This window comes from Neltuma alba, unplaced genomic scaffold (assembly GCF_004799145.2).
Source record: "Neltuma alba isolate B1F8T4 unplaced genomic scaffold, ASM479914v2 tig00011952_pilon, whole genome shotgun sequence".
Lineage (NCBI taxonomy): Eukaryota > Viridiplantae > Streptophyta > Magnoliopsida > Fabales > Fabaceae > Neltuma > Neltuma alba.
In genome coordinates, this window is record NW_021636531.1 from 166,582 (window position 1) to 178,211 (window position 11,630).

General features: G+C 31.1%; 1 protein-coding gene across 2 annotated transcripts; it reads left to right on the top strand.

Annotated features, from left to right (window-relative positions):
• The first annotated feature begins 7,384 nt into the window (after nt 1-7,384).
• LOC114719774 (uncharacterized) lies at nt 7,385-10,175 on the top strand. Of its 2 annotated transcripts, none has more exons than XM_028905302.1 (5): nt 7,385-7,876; nt 8,002-8,178; nt 8,308-8,788; nt 8,893-8,985; nt 9,079-10,175. In XM_028905302.1, exons 1-5 carry the CDS (start codon nt 7,466-7,468, stop codon nt 9,876-9,878), a joined length of 1,962 nt encoding a protein of 653 aa, XP_028761135.1. In that variant the 5' UTR covers nt 7,385-7,465; the 3' UTR covers nt 9,879-10,175. The 2 variants fall into 2 exon arrangements, with proteins under 2 accessions (XP_028761135.1, XP_028761136.1); XM_028905303.1 differs by having other exon boundaries at nt 8,896-8,985.
• The last annotated feature ends 1,455 nt before the right edge of the window (nt 10,176-11,630 follow it).

Below are 11,630 nucleotides of genomic sequence, written 5' to 3' on the forward strand. Positions count from 1 at the left end.
GTTTGATTTAATGACTGTTGCTGCGACGATGATATATGTAGGAGGAGAGGCCAGCGTATACATGTGTTGATATAAGTATATGTGCAATTTTGAGGCAAGACTTGGCTTGAAAGAGCTCGAGATGAGAAATAGTGTAAGAAGGGTCGGATAAACAAACATACATGAAGTGAGGGAGTATATGGAGAATTGGGTTGTTCGAGGAGGAGACGGCCCCTCCACTTGCCTCTCCCTCCATTTTCCTTCCCCTCATTTTAACTATTAAGATTGCAATTTCAACGATATAATTTCATTCTTTTTTTTTTTAAATGATTTCATAGAACATAAAACCTTGTAGTTGAAATGAAAGTGAAGAGAAATGGAGAGATCCCCTCCAAGATCAGGGCACGTTGATTACTTGGTTTAGAAAGATTTTTGTTAGAGGAGTATTTGAATTACTTTTATTAGAATGGATGCATGTGCAAGATAATGAATATACTATTTCCTGTCTTTAATATAATAACTAGTTCACTAACTTGAATATCTTTGATATAATAACTAGTTCACTGACTCGAATAGATTAAAAAATTAGTTAAGATAGTTATTTATAATAAATGTGTTTTATATTTTTTAAAATATCATTACTAATTATATGTATTAGCTAGAACTACTATTTGATGAAACCTTTAATATGTACAACTATTATAATGACTACTTTAAAAAAAAGATAAATATTTGAGACAAAATGTATTAGAATTTTATATTTATGATCACATTGAATATCAATTAACTCTTATATTAATGAAGTAGTATTAGAACCAAAAAAATATAACTTAATTAGCTATATTTTTACCAAATAACTAATTAGATTAGTTATTCTATTTTTTGGGAGCCTACTCAACAGTAGCTAGGGGTGGTAATACGGGTTAACCCGCAAGTTACAGGTTGACCTGTGGCAGGTTAAGGTTAGGTAGGGCGGGTTGAAAAAGCCCTATGTAGTAGCGGCCCCTCCATGGCGGGTTGATGCGCCAACAACTATTTTCTTTTTTTTTTTATTTAGAAGATATTTTTCTTTATACAATATAAAAAATGAAATGAAATTTTTATCTTTTCTTTAAATACTTAATTAAAAACACCAAATAAATGATATATGTATTTTTTTAATAATAAACATATAATAAAAATTTAAAAATACAAAAAAAAAATGCGGGATAACCTGTGGTGGGTTGCGGGTTAAACGATACGGGTTGAAAAGTATTGTTTACAAGCGGTTTAACTTTTGGCCAACCCTAAACCACTATTTTTTTATGGGTTGGCGGGTACCAACTCTACTCAGTAGCTTCCTCCCTAAATCTCTAACCCTATACACTGTATATAGCTCCACGTTAATTGGGCACTTAAGTCATTTGTGGGGAGTTTTTTTTAAAAAATTTTAAGATATTTAATAATCATTTTTTAATTTCATTCTTATTTAATTATTATTTGAAAAAAAGAGAGAGGAAAGAGGTGAAAATGATTGTCAACGAGGGGAGAGAGAAAACTTTAACAGGGGTAAATTTGAATAATTTAACCAGTTTAATGTGTTCCTTAAGATGAGAGAGTGATAAATTATACAATAAGGACCATAGCAGCCAATGAGATTCTTGATGAAAGAGATGGATAATAAATTTGATGATATTAAAGAAATTAGTTAAGTTGATTCATTGTAATAAATGTGTTGACTTATTTAGACTACTTTATTTAATTATATGCTTAAACTATACTTCTTGGTGAGAACCTTTTACAGTCAATAAAAACATTTTAGAGAAAAAATTTATCAATTTGCAAGATAAAACTGTGATTGATGTTATATTTAGAAATAAATCCAACCTTTCTAGTTTTTCTATTAAGAATAGAGGTAGTATAATATAATTGATGCAAGCATAAACGATGGTAATTCTTGCCACATATATATACTTTTTCGGTTCTTAATATGGGATATAATTAATCAGCTTGAGTAAATTAATGATGCTAGCTAAATTATGCACATGACATATTATTTCTAAAATACTCTAAGTATATTTCTTAATTCTCTTTCTCCCTCTTTTATTTGATTATTGTTGGGAGAATGTCAATATGATTAATTTGAAAAAGAAATTAACAAACATGTATAAAATAGGTCTTAAATATAAAACAAATACTCCTCCGGTCCTTAATATAAGACCCATTTAACTAATTTAATTAGATTAAGAAAGTTAGGTAAATTAGTTAATTATAAGAAAAGTGACACATTTTTCCTAAAACACCATAATCATCTTTCTTAATACCCCTCTCCCTCTTCTACTTGATTATGGTTGAGGGATATCCATAGGGGTAATTTAGAGAAAATTAAAAAATATGATAAATGGGTCTTATATTTATGACCAAAACCAACTCAAGAATTAGGTCCTATATTAAGGATCGGAGGAGTATCAACTTTCTAATTAAATCATACATTAAGGATAAGAGAATAGAGAGAGAGAGAGGTTAGCATACTGCACAGCCACTCAATCTCACGTTTTGTACAAGTCTCACAAACGCAATTTCACACCTTTCACACCTGGCCACAACGGCACTGCTGCTTTACCCATCACAAATCCGGACAATAAAAAGGTGTTTGAATTAGGTTTTTTAAAGCAATTTTGCAGAGCTTGATGTAAGTTACTTTAGACGAATTTTTGTCTCAACTTATATAACAATATTTTTTTAAGTGTTCATAAGAGTGGCCAAACTCCCCTGAATCAAGAATCCTCAAAGGCTGAAGCAAAGATCCTTCCAAATCCAGAAGTCAAGTGTGAATCATTTATATTTGTTTGAGCCTAGCTGTGACCTTTTCACAATATAAGAGGAATGAACTGAACCGACCTAGCCCATCGATATCGGGCCTGTTTTTTTTTTTTTTGTCTGGGGGGGGGGGGGTTTGTTTAAAAGTGAACACTTCACAAGAAACGGAAGTGAAAATCCGAGATGATAGCGTGGCAAGCAAATTCGGCGAGCAAAGGCAGTGTGACTATAAATATGAAAGTCATTTTAAATTAATAATAATAATAATAACACAATTACAATCATTAATTAATAAATATTTTATTATATAATGTGATTTATTATAATAATATTTATTATAACCATATTTATTGAGTATAAATATATTTAATGTGTTCACATAAACCCACATATATATGTTTATTATAATAATATTTATTAAATATAGATATATAATATATTTATTTTGGTTTTTTGGTTATAACTGAAAATTTTTTTACTAACCAAACCGAACTCCAAAACTGAATTATTACAAAAATAAAAACTGAATATATAACCAAAAACTAAAATAATCAAACTGAAAAACCAAAATTGAATTCGGTTCTGTTTTCGATTACGGTTCGGTTTTACTCACCTCTAAATATGAGTAACAAGCCTTGCCATTCAAAAGTCATCAGATATGAGTTAGACACCAAATCTCATGGCATCCCAATCTTAAATATCATTGCATCTATCTTCAAATTAAATAACTTCACAACCTCAACCTTATTTAGTATATATGCCTTTTTTAAAAATATAATAATAAATAAAATATGAAATAATATATTTAAACTAAAAATATAGTCATGTGACTTATAAATAGTAATACAAATTTTCTTCACCTATCTTATAAATACTACTTTGGTTTTATTCATATGTGGAGAAGAAATTTTTTTGAGCAAAATACTCTAACCATTATTCCATTTTGTTTTAATTATACAGCTCTTCTCCCTATTTTGATAACATAGGTTATAGTCCAAACCATTAATACTGTTAAGAAATATTCTTGAAATTTTTTTAAAGTATTTTTTAATTAAGATATTAAAATAAACCTTATTTACTACTTTATCCCTCATTATATTAAATTAGTAGTTTGTTTTTTTAATATTAATATTTATTAATAATCTATTTAATATGTTTACCAAATTTAATAAATTAAGACATAACTTTATCATTTTATTGAAAATACATATATACAGTTACAAAACATTTTTTAGTAATATATATTTAAAAAATTACATCAAAAGTAGGTTTTAAAAAAATAAACGAGACCAAACGTTTAAATTTATTGCAAAATAAAATTTTTTATTTATAAAATTAATTAAATTCATAATACGATAATCAATTTAATAGTATAACAAAAAATATTAAATTTTTTATTAATTCTTTTAATTTCAAATAAAGATATATACTATATGATTAAATGATAATTATTAACTAATAGAGGGGTATTTTGGTCAAAATAATAAGTTAATTATATGGTTTAACGGTTAACTAACAGTTGGGTGGATGAAAATTGAATTTTAAAATTAGAAGGGAGACTTGTGTAACATATATTTTAATTTTAAATAAGATCCATATAAGTTTTCAAAAAAAAAAAAAAAGTCTCTATAATTTAGGTTAAATAAAAAGGATGTTGATGTATTTTACTCAAATATTTTTGTCATGTTTATAAGGTCAAGAAAGAAATTTTTATATAAATATATACTTTTATTCTTTATGCTCAGATTATTTATCAAATAAAAACAAAGTTAAAAGTTGCTGAATTTCAAAACAGAATTAATAAAATTTAAGCTTTTGTTTGACAAGAATGAAGATTTATAAACAAGCAGGAGTTTTTCAGGACGTGTGGATAAAAATTAAATTATAATTTTAAAAATAATCTTGCAAGATATGAAATAATTATGGAAGAAAAAATTTTACTTCCGCAAATCACACACTCCTTTTGTTGAAAAAGCTGCCGTTGAACAGAGAGCCAGGACAAAAGGGCTGAAATGACACCAACAGATGGACCGAAATAAACAGTTCACAAACTTCGCTAGGAAGCAAAGTCACCTCCACTTTCTTTTTCTTTTTCTTTTTTTTTGGACCAGAAAGTCACCTCCACATTCGTGACGACAATTTTTCATTAAATATTGACGTCCATTGCTCTTTTTATTCTACTCGGTAGAGAGAAAATTTTATTTAATTCCGTTTATCATGGATTGTTAAATTTTGCTACACAAATATTTTATTTTATCATTTTACAAATTACTTATAAATAAAATTAAAAAATTACTGCAAATAATTAAAAAACACGAGAGGATGTCTAATCTCTTTCTTTCTCATAAGATCCATTTAAAATTATTTATAAATAATTTTTTAATTATAATTTATAGGTATACGATATATATACAAAAAATTTATCTTTCAATTTATAAGATAACACGTAAATAGGATAAATATATAAAAAAAATTTATCTCAATTTACATAACACGTATTTATAGGTACTTTTGAATGCCATTTTAAGCAAGCCCATAAAGTTAGTCCCCGTCCTCCCCCCGACCAAGTTTCATTCCAACTTAACTTTACCTTATTTTTAATTAAATGTTTACATAGAAAAAATGGCTGAAAAAATTCTCAATTGCAAAATTTATTTTCCAAACGTAGATCAAATTTGGTTAAAAACTCAATAACAACTTACTTTTTTATTAACGAAATTCATCTTTAACAACTTGCAATCTATATTTGATAATATATAAAATGCAAGATATTTGCACATAATTAAAAATATATTAGACATGTATAAAAAAGAGTTTGATCAGCTGAAAACGAATTATATCTGTTCAGAAATCATGACCATTATGTGCCTTTAAGCAATAAATTTTGTAATGCAAGATTTTTCAATAGTTTTTCTTTCTGCATTATGCTTTATTATGATATTCTTATATTAACCCACAATAGGAAAACGAGGCTAGTAACTAATGATAAGGTTCTCGCTTGGAAATACTATATACTTGAATTAATTTTGCCACATACATCTAATTAACATAAAAAAAAACTAATCATGTTAAAAATTATACACAGATATAAAGAGATGATTATAGGCATGATAATTTTTTATGTGCATAATAAATAAATTTTATTTTTTATAAAATATATATTTTTATTTTATATTTTATAACAATTTAAATGTCGCTTATTCAGCATCATAATTAACTAATTATGGACATAGGCATCGATATTTATATTTGGAAAATGTCGGCAAAAATATTTATAATTGGAAAGATTGTAAGACCCAAAAGAAAACTAAAAGTAGCTGGGTAAAAATTAAATGAAATTTCACGGATTCACGAATTTTTTTCCCCCCAATACGTTAAGGTCATGGGATAGTCGGATAGATAGATACATTTGAATTTTACATTTAAAATCTATGTATTAAAATTTTTTTTGTTTGAGTAGTGTTTAAATGTTTTAGTTCCAATCAGTTGTTTCGGTGTGAACATAATTTGGAGGAAAACAGTCTAACACAATGGAGAAAGCACAAAAGGAAGTTGGGACATGAATAGGAAGGATGAAGGTTAGATTGGTTAAAAAGAATGGTTTAGATTTGACTTGGTTAATAAAAGCCGGCGAGTCAATCATTTTTATAAAAATTGAAAAATTTTGCAATTTTAATACAAATTTAATAAATCAATTAATTATTTAATCTGTGATTTTGTTTTTATTAGAATAGACAAAAGAAGATACACTACTCGGTTTTTTTTTATAAGCAATAATTCCCATCCCTATTTTTTTAAAAAAAATATAAACAATATTTATAAGTTATTTTAAGTTTTTGTAGCAATTTTTTTATTTTATCCCTATTAATTATTTATTTTAATATTTAATATATTTGTTATCTCATTTTTAAATTATTGTAATTCTTCATTACACATTTTCTCCCTTTCATAATTATTTTTATCATAATAATTATTTTATTCACTTTTTTATATTCTTTTTCTCGTAAATAAAAGTATTTTAGAAAAAAGCTTTCAATTTATACTTTTTTTTTAACCAGCACTTTCAATTTTTATTTATTTATTATATTTAACTAATATTTTAACAAAAAATAGTAAAAAAGGACCGTCAAAATAGAAAAATTGTATACCTTACAAAAATTATTATAAAAACCTATATTATTATTGTCAAAATTTATACTAATATTATCATGAATCCTTATTTATAATTTTTTATTTTAACAGTCTGCTTTTATCATTTTTTTAATATTTTAATCTATATAATACTCTTCCGGTTCTTAATATAAAGCCTAATTATTAAGTTAGTTTTAATCCTAAATATAAGATATATTTCTCATATTTGTTAATTTTTTCTAAATTACCCCTATGGATACTCCCTCAACCATAATCAAGTAAAAAAAAAGAGGAGTATTAAAAAAGATAATTATAATATTTTAAAAAAATGTGTCACATTTTTTATAATTAAATAACTTATTAAATTTTTTTAATCTGATCAAATAACAAGTAGAATCTAAATTTGCTTACAAAAGACGGCCGAGGGAGCAACATGCCAACATACACCCTGTGAACGTTGGGGGGCCAAAAAAGAAGGCAATTTGTAAACGTTGAGGTTGCCGTTAAAATGGAGAAACTCGATTCGCCCTGATTGACGTTGAGCCTATTCCCGAGGATGAGTTTGGTAAAGGAGTGTCCTGCTTCCACTCCAGTCCAGCACCTTCATGACACTACTCTCGCTGCGAAGGGGAAGAGGAAAATGTGCGAATCGGAGCCACCGTTGCCATCTACTCCTCCCAAATCCGCACCCCATCCTCATCTTTCTTCGCCTGGGACTTCGACGCCGTACAATCACCGCCTTCTTCAAAGAATGCAGACTGATAAATGCTTCCGATGCGGCCAACAAGGTCATTGGATGCGTGACTGCCCTATCAACTCTCAAAATCTCAAATGCAAAGGTCCCACCAGTGAAAATTCCGAGATTCCGAAGATTTATTGCCGTTGTGGTCATGGGTTCTGTGAGGTCAGAAAGGTCACGAACGATCGTAACTATGGGAAAAGCTACTACGTCTGCCCCATCAAAAGAGTATGATATAAATCTATCGGTTTTTTTTTTCCTTTTCAGTTGGTGATGATAGCCGTTAGCTGTTGGGAAAGCTTGCGAGTTTTCCCCATTATTTACTGAGTTTGGAACTTGGCTTCTTCTTTCAGGGGAAGAAATGTAGAGGTTTTGTAGGATGGTGCGATGGTAATGTTGATAAGAGTGATTTACATCCTCCTCCATATAAATACCCAACATGTTCTTGTGGTGCGGGAGTGTGTCGGAAGGTGAAAGAGACAAGTGGTGAAAATGCGGGTCGCTATTTCTTTGCTTGCCCTATCGAAGGGGTATGCTATGCTATTTGTATGATTTCTGTTGCTTCATAATTTACTGAATTCCCCATTCTATGGTTTTGATACTTCATAACTTTATGACCATTTGCTTCTACCTGATCAAAAGAGTAAGTTTTCAAACAGGACCACGGAGCTTGCAATTACCAACTGTGGGAGGATGCGTTGTTGGGTAAACCAAACAATGCTCCTCTTCAGCCTGGTAGTCAGAAAACGCTTCATGATTTTTGGGACAAGGAGAGTCACCCACTTAATGAAGACAATGTAAACGACTTGGGTATGGGTGCGGGTGCGGATTCTCCTGGCAAAAGGATGAGATTAATAGGTGATTCTGAGCTTTTAGACGGAGAAGATGATGCGCTAAAGAAAGCGTCAATAGAAGGAAGGCATCGTGCAGAACTGGCAAGCCCTCCGAACCACCATGTTGATTTCCCGGAATTTGAGGCTGCTGAAGATCTTGAGGATATAGACATGTTAAACTCAGTGTCTTGGGAAGCTATTGAGGAGAAAGCAAGATCAACAATTCATCTATCAACAGCTTCCGGCATCCGTGCTCTGCAGAGAGAATTTGAAAAGCAAATATCTACTAATGTTGATTCATTTTTTGGTGGGTCTCTTTTCTTTAAAGTCTTTTGCTGGGTCGTTTAAATTTTCAAGAGATATCCCCGAGTTTCGGTTCTCATTGTCCTTTATTTTCTACAAATGCCATAGCAAATCCTTGTCCAATGGGTTGGTTAGGCCGGCTTGTTTTCTTCCATCCAACTCTAAGCTTGAAATCCCCCCAACCCGGGCCATTTTTCTGTTGTAAGTATAATCTGCTCAATTTTTTATCTCACAAGTTTATGCCCTCTTTCATTTTGCTTTGTTTAGCATAACTCCCCTGTCTCCTGTGTGCAGGTGTTTTTCCATCTTTTAATGCTATTATGGTTCCTACTCAAGAAATTAGTCACGATGATGTTTCTGGCGAATCTAATCAGCTCGTAATTAGCAACCCTGGGGAACATGCGCACCTTTCTGCTAGTTGCCTTTCTGAGGCTTCTGGAAATGCTGTTAGCACCAATGTATCACTTAGTAGTGAAAGAAAGCCCAGGTCCAAAGAACAAAGGCAAAAGCAGATTGTATTAAATGCGCTGAAAGATCTTCTCTGTGAACTTGAGTCCATGAGTCGTCTTGACCATGAGTCCATGAGAAAGGCTGCATATGATACTTTTGATGTGTTGAAAACTCTACCAGTTGACTATACAGAATTTTCAGAATATGTTTGGGAGTTCATCAATTCTACATCTTCCTTAGCTGAAGTGCAAAATTCTGTTCAAAATGGTCTTTCCCTCGAAAAGCATATTCAGCGTTTTGAGGAGGAGAAGCTGAGACTTGCTGACATCCATGACAACTTTGTCAAGACCAAGACTTTGCTTGAAGCGTCCCAGCAGCATAGTCAATCCCTTCGAGAGGAGGCCTCTCGACTCAAGGAGATGCTTCAACGAGTAGAATCCCAATTAACCTCTTGCGAGCTGGAGACCAAGAAGATGGAGACTCATCTTGGCGAGATCAACATTAGCATGTTGGAGGCTGAGAAAAGCTCGAAGATTGCGGCTGAACAAGTAGAAACTGCAAGAAAACTTGATCAGGAGATAGAAGTAAAGCAACTTGCAGCCAAGACAGCACTGGAGATGGCCAAATTTGAACTAGACAAATAGGGTTCTCTATCTTAGTAGTTGTAGAAGGAGCGGAAAGAACGTGGGCATATTCATGTGATTAGCAGAATGTGTCAGCAAATGCTAGGTGATGTATCAAAATAGTGATGTTCTCTATGCACATTATAACTTATAATTGGACCGCAGTGGTTGTCATTAAGTATGTGTGTAACTTGTGTTTTTCTTTTTTGTCTTGGAGTCTTGTCTGTAACAAAAGCAGCTTGCTGCGTGTGAATAATGGCTGACTCTTTTCTGCAAAATTGTAACATCATCCTTGTAATTATTCCAGTGGTTCATCTTTTTTGTTGGTTCAATAGGTATTATCTCTTAAAATATAGTGTTATATAAGAACTAGTTCACTAATTAGAGTAGAGTAAAAAAATAAGTTAAGTTAGTTATTTGTAATAAATATGTGTTGTCTTTCTTAAAATATTTTTACAAATCAAGTATATTGGATAGAATTATTATTATTAGAAGGACTATCTTGAAAAAAAATGCATAAATATGAAAGACAAAATAGATTGAGGGTTTATATTTAGGACCAAAATAAAAATGAAATGAGGTCTTATATTAAAGATCAAACGCAGTATTTGTGTTGTGGGCAATTGTGGATCAGAATCTACATTCCAGATAAATTACCCATTGAGATTTTCAGACTAATTCTTTTAACTCAGGTTACAGGTGCCCGCGATGTTGTGTGCCAGCATGCCGATTCTAATATGGAAAGATTAACACGGGTTGGAGCGCCGCCGTGACTTCATTCTTAAACTTGGATTGCTGCAAGTTCACCCATATTAGAATCAGGCTCTGCAAACTCCTTGCCCATTATAAGAATCGCCTATTCAATCCTCCGGAGTTGCTATTAGTCGTTTAATGTTCGTGAAGAGGCATAGCTGAGTACACCAATTCATTCATCAAAACCTTCAGTCCTATCAACTCTTCAGGCCTGGACATACTTGCTGGGATTCCTACTTGCGTTTGTCGGGACAAGTCCTTTTTATTTTAGCCTTTTCTGAGCCTGCCTGATCTGATCCCTCATTCCAGTTAAAATCAAGTTTTCTAAAAAAAAAAAAAGTACCAAAATAATTTTCTCTCTCCGCAGACCACGAGCATGCGAGTCACGTGACAGAGGAAGGCTTCGCAGGCCAAGTGGCAGCTGGCAGCCTGGAAGAGGGGTGGGAGCAGAATTGACGGATGAGTGGCTCCAGGGTTGATGATAATGCTGAAGGGGGGGAACACCTTTTTCTTTTTATATAAATAAATAATGAAATTGAATATAACCATTTGGATTTTAAAGACGACGAATGAGCATTTTCCGTTAATTTATTTAATTAGGAAAATTTTCAATACATTGTAAAATGAAACCTATTGCAAAATTAAAACACCAAAAGCATCATTTTATAATGATAAATTAAAAAGAACGGTGGAATAATAAAGATTAAATGAGCTAAATTCTGTTAATTATTATGCTTACTTTTAAGGAATTTAATTTCAACAAATGAATGGCCCAACCCAAAAGAATACGTACGAATTAAATAAATAGACAGAGTAGGTCAACTCGTGGCTCGCGTTCGTGCTCGAGCTCCCCATCTTGATTTTTTTTAAAATTTTTTTTAATGAATACTTTAAAGGGAAAATCTCAGAAAAAGCCCTTGAAATATACCAAATCTCAGATTGGGTCTTTAAATTTCGAAAATAACAGAATGATTACTAGAACAATGACCCAATCTGTCATTTGTGAAATTCAAGTGAATT